This window comes from Crassostrea angulata, chromosome 6, assembly GCF_025612915.1.
Source record: "Crassostrea angulata isolate pt1a10 chromosome 6, ASM2561291v2, whole genome shotgun sequence".
Classification (NCBI taxonomy): domain Eukaryota; kingdom Metazoa; phylum Mollusca; class Bivalvia; order Ostreida; family Ostreidae; genus Magallana; species Magallana angulata.
This window is the reverse complement of record NC_069116.1, coordinates 61,395,081-61,411,411: the sequence shown is the minus strand read 5'-3', so window position 1 is coordinate 61,411,411 and position 16,331 is coordinate 61,395,081. Positions and strand designations below refer to the sequence as shown.

The following is a 16,331-nucleotide window of genomic DNA, read 5'->3' as shown; positions in this document are numbered from 1 at the left end:
GTGAAGAGGGTTCAGCAAGCTTAACCCTCTGTCACGTTTTCTTAACCCGCCTAAATATAGCTTGATTCAATTAGTTCAAGACAGTAACCATGTATTTTATATTAATTACCCTTAATATGTGATGTTATATATTTTTTTACTACTTAAATATGTCTGAATATTTCAATAATACTATAAGGATCACCATTTTCACCTTTGTCAAATAAAAAATAGCCATTATCTGACAAATCTGAAATATTGGGAATACAAAAAAAACGAACTTTTATAAGACCCCTGGAGCTAACCAGGAGGTAAAAGGTTTTTTTTATTTGACCATTTGATGCCTTTTAGCAATAACTTTAATATGTAGAACATGAAAAGAAACCCCTAGGGCAGAAGTTTTAAAAAAATGTGAAAAATGTGCAAAATTGATACATTTCAAGCAAAATCCCATAGGATCCTATGTTAAAAATTAACAAGCTTTGAGATGACCCCTTAAACCAAACGTGTGGTAAATGGCTTATTTTTCATATAAAAAAAAAGAAACCTATTTTACAATGATTTTTAATATAAATCAATGTAGCCCCCCCCCCCCCCCCAAAAAAAAAAAACACAAAAAAAACAAAACAAAAAAAAAACAAAAAAAAAACTACCACTACAAAAAAAGAAATCAAAGTACTGTAGAACTGACGGGAGTTGATTTTGTCGATGTTTATTTATTTTAAAACCAATGATCTGTTATCTTGCATGACAAGTACATGTAGTTTACTTTATCATTTGAATTACGCACATTTTTATAATATGAATTTTTGGACTTTTTTGACAAGAATGTCGAGAAACCCCAATATGAATAATGTTAAATAATATTTAAAGATAAAATTAAATTAATCATACTATGTATCATTGATAGAAATATTTCTCGAAAATTGTATGGATCCAAGCAATATTGAACTCTAGTCTCGTTCAACCAAACGCTCGGCTGACACCGTAAATCTCCGAAAAGGATTTACAGAGATAGAACGAGACTATATTTAACTCTGGCGTAGGAATACATCCGACTACAAAAAATATTTAAATTGTTCGTACCATTTAAAATCTGACTATTTTCAAGGTATCTATAAATAAGTTTCCTTGAAAAACAATGCTTTAGCATACATTACATCGAATTCATCAATTAATTTCAAGAACTAAGTCTTGTCAGCAGCAATGATTTGTGCTGAGGTCCAAGCACTGTTTCACTTTCGGTTTGTCTGAGTAACTGCATAGGAGAGTTGATTAAAATCAACTCCCAAAAAAGGTATCAATAAAGTCAATGTTACAACAATAAAGAAAATACAAAATACGGTTACTGCACAAATATTTTACAAAATTTGACCCTAATTGGTCCGTAAAAAGTAGGTTATAGGGTTCTTATAAATATAAATGAAAAATTGATTTTAAAAATATAGACAAGAGGCCATGGGTCAATCAGACATAAGCTTCCAAAAAGTTGTAAATGCAGAAGTGAAGGAGTGGTCCATTCCCGCAACACTTTTGCACAATTCATAGATGAATGACTATCATCATTTGCATTTCCTACCTGAACTCAAACACAGTAGTTGTGTAGGACATTAATCAATCTAGCTGTAAATGGTGGTACGAACTTATTAATATAAAAGATCTTTATTGATATTTTTAGTAAACTATAATATTATTTTGAATTATGATTTCCAATTATTTTAATTATACATGTAACTGTAAAATTTTGTTGTGGATTAATGATTTTCATTTATTTCGGGGGATAATTGTCTAAACATATTTAAAATTGGTCCTATACAAGTCATTTAAACATAAGTAATGCATGAAACTCATATGTACAACAAGTATTGGAATGGACAACTCATACGTTAACAACTAAATGATACAACAAGACACCGAATGGACAACCCATAGGTATGACAACTAAATGACACAAGTCATCAAATGGACAACTCATAAGTATGACAACTAAATGATACGACAATCACTGATACTCACAGACACTCATCGAAACTTTTTGAAACAATTATAATACGTTTTGCTTTTATTTTCAAAGACAAAATTGATGCTTTAATAAAGATGTTTTACGTCAAGCATCCAAGGCTATTCATAAAACATATTACATTAAATTTAGGTCGAAATGAATCTGAAAAGCATGGATCACACAAACGAATGTGTAAATCCGAGTGAGTGGATATGGTGTTTTATAAAATCTATTTTGGTTTTTGGATTTTTTGTTTTAATAACTTCAAAGAATGCCATGATTTTTTCTATCTCATAATGGGATTTGAAATTATTTGGAAAAACCTGCTTACAGAAAACCCTCAAGTCAAGTAGGCGAAATCGTTGCGTCATTGCGTTCATCCCCCCTCCCAACCCCAAACCCCTCCTCCAGAGCTCTAATCGTATATAACATATTAAAATAAATCTTGGTCGAAATAAATCTGAAATAGCATAGCTCACACAAACGCGTGTGTAAATCTGAATTAGTGGATAATTCATTTTGGATCACTTGGCTTTTTCATTTTATTAACTTTAAAGAACGCCATATATTCTATCTCAAAATGGAATTAATCATTTTGGAAAACCTGCTTACAGTAAACTGTTAAGTCAAGTGGACGAAATCGATATAAGTTCATCCTCTAAAACCCCGAGTTTGTCAACATTTCCTAGAACTCTAATGGACTGTTTGAGAGTGTTAAACTTCCTTGTGATACTCAAGATAAATTTTGTTAATTTTGCATCAAAATTAGACATCCGGACGAAATATGAAATATAATCAAGATAAACCTTGTCAGATATAAAGGGTGGTCTGTCAGTGTAGCTTCAGTGACACGCGCTCACTTAGTTAGATCTAGTTGGATCTCTTCCGAAAATATTGAAACAACTACCACACTAACATCCATTTGTTTTACAACACCTTATGGTTTTATGACTTGATATCGGTTTCACAGCATCGTAAGCGGATCTGACGGATAACTCGGCAATGGGTAGACTGTTTGGAATTCTGATTTTGACTTCATTGCTTGTATCACTTAATGGACAGGTGTTGTTTGATGATATTGGAGATAGACAGAGGTCAGCAGACTTGGAAACGGAGCTTCAGCAATTTAGTCAAGGTATTGAAAAGATGGTAACGAAAAAACTTAAGGAAGTCGAAAACGTCATCGAGACAAAGATCACCAATTTATATAGGAAAGTTGAGAAAATCAGTGATCTTATTACCACAACTCAGACCGAGCAGCGACTCCTAAAGCAGGAAATGGAGTCTTTAAAATCTAAAACTGATTTTCTGATTACAACAAACTGTGCTGACATTTTGAACAATTATCCATATAACAGAGGGAGGGATGGTGTGTATAATATCGTTGATTTAAATAAAAATAAAGCAAAGGCTGTGTACTGTGATATGACCACTGACAACGGAGGATGGACGGTAAGCTCTCTCTCTCTCTCTCTCGATCGATCGATCGATCGAAAAGAAATAGCTTTTTTTCATAAATGAATTCATTTTAAGTCGGTTCGTAAATGCCGACATTGTTTATGCACAAAAATATTTTAAGGTATCCGATCCATATTAGGACTTAATTTTTCTAACCTTGAATATCCATCACGTATTAAATACTCTGATATTGATTTAAAGCATTTTAGAGTAGAAAAAGATTTACAGAGAGAAATTTTCAAAAATATCTCTTAACTAAGCAGTGAAGATTGTATTAAAATCTATGGAGACAAGCACATTTTTTAAATAAAATAATTAAATACTAAATATCAATATTATTTTTAAATGCTTGGGTGAAAAATGTTTTTCATCATTAGAAGTTATTGTACATAAACTATTGAAAATAAATTTTTTACCGTATAAATAATTTTTTTAGTAATTTTTTTTTTATAAATTAAACGCTAAGGCTCTTCAAGAAAAGGAAAAGGTCATTTATTAGGACACATTTTGCTTTTACATTTTGATACTTAACCATGAAAATTATGTCTGAGTATACTGAGTATTAATGAATGAGTATCAAGCCCATCTCTACAACAGTTATTGCCTAGATCAAAGAGATGCCGCGGACATTATTCTCCAATATACCACGAACGTCATCAGTAAATTATCAGATCAGAAATACCTATTTGTCTCGCAGTGATCATGGAAGTAAAACTTCAAACCGTAAAAAGTTTTAAAATCATGTCATTTTCACGTGTTAGTTCCATTCAAAACGATGTGTATTGCCTCAAATGTTTATTTTTAGGAGATCAATGCGGCTGTTCCTTGGACCTCCCCAGCACATTTTCACTGCGTATTTTTACATAAAATATATAACGTGTAGTAGTAATACTCGTATTAAATTGCCCTAAAAAATTAGGAATATAACTCCTAAGATAAGATATTTTATAAATAAGTGAAGAGTATTAAAAATCCAAAGAAAAATTCTGTCGTCTGCATGTGATTCCTTTGATCCATATTACTAACAAAACCGTTGGGGTTACACGGAACAACCGTCAAAATGACCTAGATCGTATTTCTATAGGAGAAGCGAACTGTAGAAATACTGGGCTGTTAGTAGAATAGAAATAAAGTTCTTGTTTCGTGAATGTTGCAGGATAACCTCCTCGGTCTCGAAATGTTGTTTAAAAGCCTCGGCTAACGCCTCGGCTTTTATATTTCAAAACAACATTTCTTAACCTCGGAGTTTATTCTGCAACATTCACGATAACTCGTACTTTATTTCTTAAACATATCTGTTATGTATCAAGATTCATTGAAAATGGGGCTATTATAGATCGGATACCATAATTGATGTTGTCTTAATTCGGCAGGTGATTCAGCGGAGAGTGAATGGATCGGTGGACTTTTACCGTAACTGGACGGACTACAAGAACGGGTTTGGATTTGCTGACCACGAGTATTGGATAGGTAATTTATTCTCTCTCTCTCTCTCTCTCTCTCTCTCTCTCTCTCTCTCTCTCTCTCTCTCTCTTATACACACATCACTCATTCATGCTGTTTTTAAGGTACATTAGAATGAAAAAAATACGAAATTACAGCAAGCTCAAAGTGATACACATTTTACGGCGTTTTGGTGACCATCTGTGTATGAATACATTGGAAAGACTAATATGCTGTATGAAAATACAATTGATTAGGCGACATGTTGGTGTTGATTTCATAAAAGATGTTGGTAATTGTACATACATTTCATGACGTAAATTTACACTGACCCCAAAATATGAATGTAGAAGTTTCAATGACGACGATGGGGGAAATGTAAAAAGTGTCGTTATGTTTACTGTTAGTGTACCAACTGACACATGATATAAAAGAAAGCGGACCTATTGGCTAAACCCGTCCTCGCTTTTGTGTGTCCTCCCGGATTTTGATTGGGTCCACAAGGGCGGACCCCGAGCGAACCTCAGGCGGGCCATGAACGAACAAGGAAAGCGAGTCCGATTTCAAGAGTAAACCAAGAAGCGAATCTAGGGCCCGTTCTAACCATAATAACTTTTAATCACAATTTTCATTAACATGCTTCTTCACCAAACGCTAAATTTATAATTACCGGCCGTCAACATCATTTTGATTATTTTCCAGGTGACCATTCTTTTAATGATACATGTTTTCGTTTTTAAAAGCGATCATCCTAACATGCTCAATGATCGATTTTATTTTTACAGAACTAAGAGGAGGGGGTTACGGATCAGTAAGGTCCGGACTCTTCCTAGGTAATGCAAACATATAAACATATTGATTCATAGGAAACTCACATAGTCAGTTTAATTGATATAAACCATATCCCTGTTCCTTACTAATTTTTTTTTGCATCTGTGCATGTGTAAATATCAGGCATTTCGCATCAGTGGGAGGGGAGGGGGACCTGCCCAATTTTTCTCGCAGCAAACATTTTTCTTAAAAAAAACATATAGAAAATTAAATAATCATGGAGTTATCCCCCATTAATTTGGAGGCGTATGTATATAAATTGTGTTTTTTTTCCTTGTCAATAATTTTTTGGGTTAGCCTGCCCCCCCCCCCCTCCCCCCCCCCCCCCCCCAATAGTTTATGAAATGATATCTCTATAACTGTAATAAGAGGCAAAGTATTGTAAATAACACTCACTGACATCAATATGAACAATTAGCACAAGTTGAAGTAATCCCCACGTGTACAATTCTGAGCCCTTCTCGCAATGTAACATTATAGAAGACAATTAAAGGGATAACATCGTTTGAAAAAAATCGCGTAATAAATATAAAAGTATCATTATTTTATTTAATCAAATGCTGTATGTTGCATGTTTGTTAACAATATTGTAAGGAAATATAATTATATATGTCACTTTGACCGACTTTCATGTGTGCTTCCATTAAGTGCAAAATTTAGTGAGAGTCCGAGAAGATTTGAAAGAACCGCTACAGAACAAAATTGGGCCTCTGTGTTGCACACTGACTTATTCCTTTGTGCATAAAGTCTTTCCTGTCGAAAAAGGTGCCCGGGTTAATTAAACTCAATCTCAAATGATCCGGAATATGTGCACGTTTGATTTCTGAATTATTTTTATATACTGCACCCTCACTCTTTTTTCGTAAGTATCTTGCCGTTTCCGGTTCCATTATTGTAGTTCACTCAATTCGTACCCAAAAGGCATGTAAAAAGAAAAGAACTCAATAATATTTTAAACAGGAAAACATCTTTATTTTTCAATTGATCAGACTAAGTCAAAGTGTTTTCAAATGTCAGTGGACTGTCAAAAATGATTTCGATACTATATATATTTGTATAAGTGTCAATATCATAAAATCTATCGTTTTGCGTTTCATCAAAAATAGTATAAACTGCGTTTTCGATTGATGAAATACAGATTCAAGTGCCGAATAGAGAGGATGCATGCTTAAGTGGGGATTACGCATGATGGTATATGCATTATAAACAGGCCTGCTTTTCCTAGGGAGGACGATGCTAGTAAGCAGGGCGATGTTTATGCTACAGTAACTATTTATATAATAGTGTTGTGTTGTGCATGTACTATGCCTAAATAGTAGTCAGGGTTTGATACATAGTGCACGAGCCGGAGGCGAGTGCACTATGTATCAAACCCTGACTACTATTTAGGCATAGTACATGCACAACACAACACTATTGTTATTATTATGCCGACTGTTGAATATACTGACGTGCTTTGCTATATTTAAGTAGCTGTGGCGTTCGAGTGTTGACAAGTCCCTATAAATTATCACTGAAAAAGCAAGCTTTTTGTTTTTTTTTCTTCAAATTAATCAATTGATTTGATTATTTATTTAATCAACAAGTTGTTGTACAATAAAAAGTCAACAAAGGTTTATGTTCTTTTCAAGAAAACGTCCTTACCGAGAAAACTCGAAATGTTTAGCAGACGAAATCTCAATGAATTTTTTTCTTGTACATTCTTTATCAAGCGTCATTTAAAAAGCGTTTTTGTGATTCTCATGTAGAATTTCTTTGAAAAATGTTCAATCAATTTGTTCAAAAGTTTATAAGAAACTTTAACTTTAAAATTACCGTCAATAATGAAGTGTTTTTGGAAAAATGAATAATTTTAATTGCTTGATGTCAGTCGTACATATCTACGTTTTATATATATAAATACCGTCAGATTTAATAACGTCTAATTTAGCATAGCGGTAACGCGTTAGGCTTCCAGCTTGAATGATTTTAGCGTCGTGAGTTCGAATCCCGCTGTCGGCGCTTGAAAGATTTTCGTTGAAAACATTTGCCGTGCTCTATTTCGGCATAGTATGCTTACGCTATATAAATCCTTTAATACTGTGCGTAAATAGATGAGTATTGAATATATAATGACAAACTGACAGAAGGCATAATAATCCTTTATGGCGTAGCATACGTCGTACATGTCATTCACAAGAAGCAATCGCAACTCCACGGGCCTTTCCGGCAAGCTCGGAAAAACACCTCGAATGTATTACCTAGGCGTCCATGACAACCCCCCCTTTTTATAAAACTTGATATATACGACCTGTTGAGATGTAAGCTAGACTTCAATAAAGTAGATGATATACCCTAAAATATAGCACAGAAACGACTTATAAGGCTGTCTAGTCGATACTTATTTTAATGGGAAGCGACTCCATTTTGTATAAAATTCTAACACCCGGTAATGTTAATACATTCGAGGTGTTTTTCCGAGCTTGCCGGAAAGGCCCGAGGAGTTGCGATTGTCACAAGAAGTAAACCATCTCTCAAAAGGACCGTTAAAGTGGGTAAACGGGGAAAAACCCAGAGTTTGGAATCTGCGTGGAGGAAACAGTAACTGCGTATGCAATGGATATAACTTACCTGTCGTGTGAAAAACGCTTACGTACGTAAACATACACTAAAGTGCACTGGTAGTAATCGACAATCTCGTGATATATGTGAATATATATGATCAGGCAAATGGAAAAGGTAAAAGACTGCAATTGTCCCACCTTTTTATTCCCCCTTTTGAGTGAAAATTGTGCATTTGAAAGAAGTGATTAATGCATTTTAAGAACAATTTTAAAACAATTAGTAACTACCGGCCAATTGTTCTGTAACTACAAGGACCATATGCCAATATTCGGAGGTAGGAACGGCTGTATTTAGCCTCTGTGTATACTATACTCTGTCCCGAGCTTCTTTCGATAATCATAAATGTGCCTTTGTGCTCAAACTACGTTTATCCACTAATATGAAAAATTTCCAGATTATCTGTTTTGAAACGCCCCCTCTACCGCTTCAGGTTTCATCCAAAATTAGAAAGTCTATGGGTCGGGATTTTGCATTGCATCAGCCATTATTAAGGTTGAAAAATTGCATGATGTATCCCGAGTACTTTCGAATGGAGAAAAGATGTAAACATTTCCGTAAGAAATTTGTTTTCGTTCCTGTGAACTTAAATGAGTGAAAATGATAATTGTTCAATGAAGATATCTTGGATATATTGCCTTTTATCGATTTCAACTGTATTTCTTTCACAGGTATGTGTATTTTTATTAAAGATCATAAAAAAGGGATGGAAGCAATAACTTGGGACAGACTATAGTATGTAGGATGCAGATCAATTGTTAGCGATCAATCTGCTGAAAAAAAAATAACGTTACATACGTATTATTGCCATGCCATTTGACATTCTGACCTCCACTCTCATCCTTATATAAAACTTTTTACCTTCAAATTATTTCTCAATACACTAAGTAGAACCTTGATGCGGAATAAGGACACTGCTATGATGCTTTCTGGCTGCAGTGCGATTGCATTTGTGGTACTATATATAGGCACTGCCAGTTGTAATATATAAAGTAAGTTGTCGGCGTGTGAACATAATACAATGCAGACAGAATTCATTCAATTATAATGGTGACCATCATTTTATTAGCAAATGAAACACTTTCGGTTGAAAAAAAAATCAAGGACACTGGTTTAAATCTGTTTTGCAGGTGAAGCTAGGTAACTGTATGTAAATTAATATTACATAGATGTAGTAGGTTACATGTGTGTTAAAGAGTGTAGTACAAGTAAACGCCGATTAGGGGACATAACATGCGGACAGGATTCATACATATACAATTTGTCATGCTGACCTTCACTTTATTCTGTTTTTCAACAAATAAACTTCCTTTCCAAAAATTTCACAAGACATTGTTTTGAATCCGTATTGCAGGTGAAAGGAACTATATATATATATTTTTTAACATAGATAAAGTACTACTCGGTAGGTGTAAATATTAACGAATGAACAGAATTATTTTGACAAGAATAAGCAAACACACATTTTCAATTACATTAAATAAAATGGTTACTATCATTAGACATTGAATTTCTTTCTCAAGAGATTATTGTAATCAGTTAGATGTTTAAAGATAAACATCATGCACGAATCTAATGGGAGGGGCCTGGGGTAGGTAAGGTACGGACTCTCCAAACATATAAAACATAATAAACTCACACAGTCCTCACCATGGACTTCCTCACACAGTCCTCACCATGGACTTCCTCACACAGTCCTCACCATGGACTTCCTCACTCAGTCCTCACCATGGACTTCCTCACACAGTCCTCACCATGGACTTCCTCACATAGTCCTCACCATGGACTTCCTCACACAGTCCTCACCATGGACTTCCTCACTCAGTCCTCACCATGGACTTCCTCACACAGTCCTCACCATGGACTTCCTCACACAGTGCTCACCATGGACTTCCTCACACAGTCCTCACCATGGACTTCCTAACACAGTCCTCACCATGGACTTCCTCACACAGTGCTCAACATGGACTTCCTCACACAGTGCTCAACATGGAATTCCCCAAACAGTACTCACCATGGACTTCCTCACACAGTCCTCAACATGGACTTCCTCACACAGTGCTCAACATGGACTTCCTCACATAGTCCTCACCATGGACTTCCTCACACAGTACTCACCATGGACTTCCTCACACAGTACTCACCATGGACTTTCTCACAGTCCTCACCATGGACTTCCTCACACAGTCCTCACCATGGACTTCCTCACACAGTACTCACCATGGACTTCCTCACACAGTGCTCACCATGGACTTCCTCACACAGTCATCACCATGGACTTCCTCACACAGTACTCACCATGGACTTCCTCACACAGTGCTCAACATGGAATTCCCCAAACACAGTCCACACCATAGACTTCCTCACACAGTCCTCACCATGGACTTCCTCACACAGTCCTGACCATAGAATTTTTCACACAGTCCTGACCATGGACTTCCTCACACAGTCCTCACCATGGACTTCCTCTCCTTTTGGAAAAAATTCTCAGCGTCGGTGTACTGTTCATAAGCAGAATTGTCCTTTGCGCATGAGAAGATTAAGACTCATGATGTCTGATTAAATAAATATACGTTATATAAATATGCGTTCGACGGAACTAAGAAAAAATCAAAGTACTGAAGTACTGAAAGCCGGGCTCTTTTGGACTGTCTTTATGCATATTGTGTAGTAGAGACTGAAATCTCTCTCTCTCTCTCTCTCTCTCTCTCTCTCTCTCTCTCTCTCTCTCTCTCTCTCTCACACATATGCTTTTAATGTCGGCAAAGCATCAGAGAGCGACCAAGTTTTGTAAGCGGCTATAAACAAAAAAATATGTCTGTCTAGTAGAAGTTAAAAAGTTCAACAGTTGCTGCCTTGAATTTTGCAACAAGCATTATATATTCAATCCCCATTTCTTCATCGCGCAGCAAAGTAGTTCATAGATTTCATGCGCAGTGTATGTGTCCAAAATGCATAGTAATGTTTTAAAAACACGTTATTAATAAGAAAACTAAAAAAGATAGACAATTCATTCGAAATTTAAAAAAAAGAAACAAAATGCCAACACTTTTGACAAAACGTGGCTCTTTGTGTAACTATTTTGTATAGCGGAAGCTTTTCCATGACGCTGTTTGGTTTTTTGTTTACTTTTGAAGTTGTGCTATTTAAATTTACATTGGCGATTTGCCTGCTATAGCCAGGACTCTGCTTTCAGCAGAGCCCGGCTTATCATGTAATACACATTTGATTTTTTTTTTTAGGAAATGACATGCTACATAGTTTGACATCAACGAACCCCCAAGAACTGCGAGTAGATATGGAGAGATTTAATGGAGAGAAAGCCTATGCTGTATACTCTAATTTTTCTGTCGGGGACGAGGCCAGTAAATATCAGCTACAGGTGAATGGATACAGTGGGAATGCAGGTAACAATTATACAGCGTGTCCATCGTTCAGAACTTTAATCATTTTCTGCACATTGACTGACCAAGTAAAACTAAAACAAAATTAGTCAGCACTTAATAATGATAAGTAATTTTTCTTTAGTCATTTTTTTTAGCAATTCAAATTGTCAAGTATGGTTATTGATGGCAACTTTTTTATTTGAAATACAGGTGTATGTTTTAGGGTTACACTTTTTAAATTGATTGTTCTATTGACATAAATCACTCATCATAACCAGTGTAACTGTAGGGATTAGCCTGGATTACAACAATAACAGCTGTCATAATAACGACAATGATCAGTAATGGTTTGATTTGATATCTAGATTATTTTCTTAAATCATACAAAGTGTTTGAGAAGAGTGTTTGTTGAACAAAACTTCAATATGATATACCAGTATACATCTATGTATAAGTATTTTAATACCATTCATATTGATTGTTCTATCTATTGAAATAATTCACACAATGATGTACAACCACTGTGATTGTAGGGGATAGCCTGGAATACAGCAACAACAGTATGTTCTCTACCCCGGACCAGGATAACGACGGGAAGAGCAGCGGTAGCTGTGCCACCAAGTACAGAACGGCAGGGTGGTTCAAGAATTGTTTCTGGGCCAACCCTAATGGACAGTACACTGACTCTGAGAAAACTAGTCATGGATACATGATATGGAATCACTGGAAAAAATTGATGATATCTTTAAAATCAATGCAGTTGATGATTCGTCCCCGAGCCTGACACCGAAGTGTAACTTTATCCTCATTATGTTGCCAAATGTAGCAGTTCTCTCTCTGTGTATTTACTTTATTTACCTGCATGTTTTTGTTTGTCAATTGACTATCAGACACTTTTGCACCATATGTAAATATTTAAAGTATTGTTTATTATTTATAAATATATGTATTTTAAATGAATTATATTTTGCTTTGATTTATAAGAATTATGATGTAAAAGAAATGTTTAAACCATTTTGTCTAGTTTGTATAAATTATTAAATAGTGCGATGACACTTCTAATATTGAATGGTACCGGTTTTTTATGCAAAATTACGAACAATTTTAGCACCAATAAGAGTATTTATATTCATTTGAAATTAGACATCACTCTTTTACAAACAATTACAAATTAAATAGACAGTTTTCCATATCTAGGATGAATCTTAATCTTAAATACATATTCGACAATCCCCTTTATATTTTTTTTTTATTTGGGTTCAATGTCTTTATCTTTAATATGCCTCTTCGTGTATTCTGGCATAAATCTTTGTCAAGTAAATAAACTGTTCGTTAACCTTACTTTGTGTGTTAGAGCTACTTTACTCATTATCAGATTTTTTTTCTGCTATAGTATGTTAATTTAAAAACTTATACCACACATTCAGTAACTGTGCCACCTACAGGAGATCGGGATGGTGGTTCAAGAGCTGTACCTACACCAACCCTAATGGACAGTACATCGACTCTGAGAAATACGGTGGTGAATGCATTACATGGTTCGAGTGGAAAAACTCGGTGATATCTCTGAAATCAATACAGCTGATGATTCGTCCCCGAGCCTGACATTTAGGTTGAATGTTAACCTTGTTATGAAGCCGATGGAATATCTCTCTGCATTGATATTTCTGTAAATTTAATCGTCAATATCCGATTGTGCCACATTTAAACAATAAAATGTTTTCTTTGGGGATTCATGCAGGATATGAAGGAGGCGACATTGCAGAAAAAATAGATAACCCGCGTTAGCTGATTATTTTTTTTTTCTGCAATGATTGCTACCTTCATAATAAAATTGATTGTAAAAAGTAAGTAAAATTCACTAAATTGCTGTTGTTGAACATCAGTACGTTATCTAAAAGAAACAGCCAAATCGTCTCCTGTAAAACTTTGAGTCCGACATCATCTTGATTATTTCGTGCAGTCCGTGATCTTTTTTAGGTCGCTATAGGATTCGACCAATCGATAAACGGGCCGTGTAGATTTCAGTGTGATTGTTTCTATAGAACTATGAATTGATTATAAGTTTCCGTAAGAAATAAGGGGAATCATACTCAGTAGATGTAAATATTATATTGTAAACGACCGTTAATTAATCAGAAATGTATAAACATTGATATGCGCTAACTTTAATTCAAAGATTTTTTTTTTCATTTTATACTATTACATATATATATATATATATATATATATATATATATATATATATATATATATATATATATATATATATATATATATATATATATATATATATATATATATATTAAAACAATTCTTGCATTGCCAAAATAATATTTAAAATTAGAACCGAAAATAAGTTTTACAATTTTTTTTGTTTCGCATTTAATTGCAGAAATATAGCTTATTGGTTTAAAAGTCAAAAAGAAATCTTTTTTCTTTAATGTGTACAGTTTATTACTTACATTATGGTTCTATTGACAGGTCGAGTTTGTAACACGCCATTTAAATTGGAATTTCATTTTTTTTTAGTTTTCCTAATAGCTACACTCATATATAAACCATCTGTTATTCATTGTACAATGAGATATCAATTATTTGTTTATGGCCACGATGAACATTTTCATGACTATACTGTTCAAGTTTAGTACATTTTAATAATTGCATGATAATTGTTTAGCCGTGGATTGACTGTGTGGCTATGGTATCTCATTGTAAAATCTGGATCGATAACCAGGTGATTACTGTACATTGTATTCTTTTCTGAATAAAGATTTATTTTATCAGGGCTGTTTTTTTTACTCTTAAGTTTTTTTTTAATTTTTTTTTTGGGGGGGAGGGGGGCTGGGTAGGTATAACTGCCAGATGAACTGTAGAGTTAGAACACCATCCCTCTTATTAGCTCATCTTCCTGTGAGATGGAACTTTTTTAAAGCAAATGTCCTTCCTAACTATCTGTTTTTGGACATCTTTTTCTAGGACTATTTCAACCAAGCTAAGTATGAAACATTAGTGAAGGGATTTAATTCCTTAAAAGATATAGCAAGGCTCACTTCCAATGAGATATATTTTAATTTAGGAAATTATTTATTTAACCTGGTATCGCAATTCCAATTTGTTCAAATCTTGACCATCTTGGGTTAGGAAGCAGTTCCTTTGAGACCATCATGGGTTAGGAAGCAGGCCCTTTAAGATCATCATGGGTTAGGAAGCGCTCCCTTTAAGACCATCATGGGTTAGGAAGCTGTCCTTTTGAGACCATCGTGGGTTAGAAAGCGGCCCCTTTGAGACAATTATGGGTTAGGAAGCGGTCCGTTTGAGACAATCTTGGGTTAGGAAGCGGTCCCTTTGAGATCATCAATTGGTTAGGAAGCGGTCCCTTTGAGATCATCATGGGTTAGGTAGCCGCCCTTTTGAGAGCATTATGGGTTAGGAAGCGGTCCCTGTGAGACAACTGTGGGTTAGGAAGCCGCCCTTTTGAGACCATTATGGGTTAGAAAGCTGTCCCTTTGAGATCATCATGGGTTAGGAAGCGGTCCTTATGAGACCATCATGGCTTAGGAAGCGGCCCCTTTGAGACAAACTTGGGTTAGGAATTGGTCCCTTTGAGACCATTATGGGTTAGAAAGCGGCCCCTTTGAGACAATCTTGAGTTAGGAAGCCGCCCTTTTGAGACCATCATGGGTTAGGAATTGGTCCCTTTGAGACCATCATGGGTTAGGAAGTGGTCCATGTGAGAGCCAAACATGCATCATTAAAGATAAAGTGTTTAGTTTGTATGAACCATGTCCGCTGTATGTTTAATAGGGACCAAACAATCTTTGTCAATTCAGCATGCCAGATCTCCAATTGTGCATGTACAAAGTAAAGGCATCCCGTCGACTGATTTTGACAAGTGTTGCTCGGAGGTTGTCTTCTATTGAATCTTGAAGTAAAATGTTTGTTATTGCTAGTTCCTCAAGTCTTGATTCATGTTTTCTTATGACGTATACATAAGAAATTTTGTTATTGTTACAATTAAGAAACAGTTTTGTGCAAGTCCAGTGATGCGTTTTCTATAGTTAAGCCGCTTTATGAAATTACATTATACGCCCGACTAAGTTTTGGTGTAAGTCTTTAAATTAGACTAAAGTTAAGACTCTTTGCACAAATAAACACATTCAAACTTCTTTCCTTAATTTCATTATTTGTGAATTTTATATTGCATGTCATTGACAGATTGCATAATTGCACATAATGGTAAGCAATGATAATCTTAACAATACCATGAGCAATTATTTTATGTTTACAACAAATGTGACAACCACCCTTTGCCAGGCGTTGAATTTTGGCTGAACTTAGGCCGGTTGCAAAGTTACGCCTTTAAGTCCGGTTTACGCCGGGCTTAGAGGTACGATATGCGTACGCATTTGAGTGAAACTGACTCCAGGAGAAGAAGTTAAAAATGTAGAAAAAATTACAGACAGACGGAGAGACAGACATTACGTGTTTCATTGTCATTAGACTTAGTACCAGCTTCATCTTAGCTGCCCTGATACATGTACCTTATACTTCATTCGCAGCTGATCTGATCCTCTATTCAACATGCTAAGATGTTTTAATTCTTTATACAGCATTCTGAGCTGTCCTGA

The 16,331-nt window shown here is 35.1% G+C and overlaps 1 protein-coding gene across 1 annotated transcript; it reads left to right on the top strand.

Annotated features, from left to right (window-relative positions):
- Positions 1–2,697: 2,697 nt before the first annotated feature.
- On the top strand, positions 2,698–12,631 carry LOC128189934 (fibroleukin-like). Its single transcript, XM_052861760.1, has 4 exons — positions 2,698–3,433; positions 4,813–4,909; positions 11,557–11,721; positions 12,234–12,631. The coding sequence occupies exons 1-4, from the start codon at positions 2,984–2,986 to the stop codon at positions 12,482–12,484; spliced, it is 963 nt and encodes a 320-aa protein (XP_052717720.1). The 5' UTR covers positions 2,698–2,983; the 3' UTR covers positions 12,485–12,631.
- Positions 12,632–16,331: the final 3,700 nt, after the last annotated feature.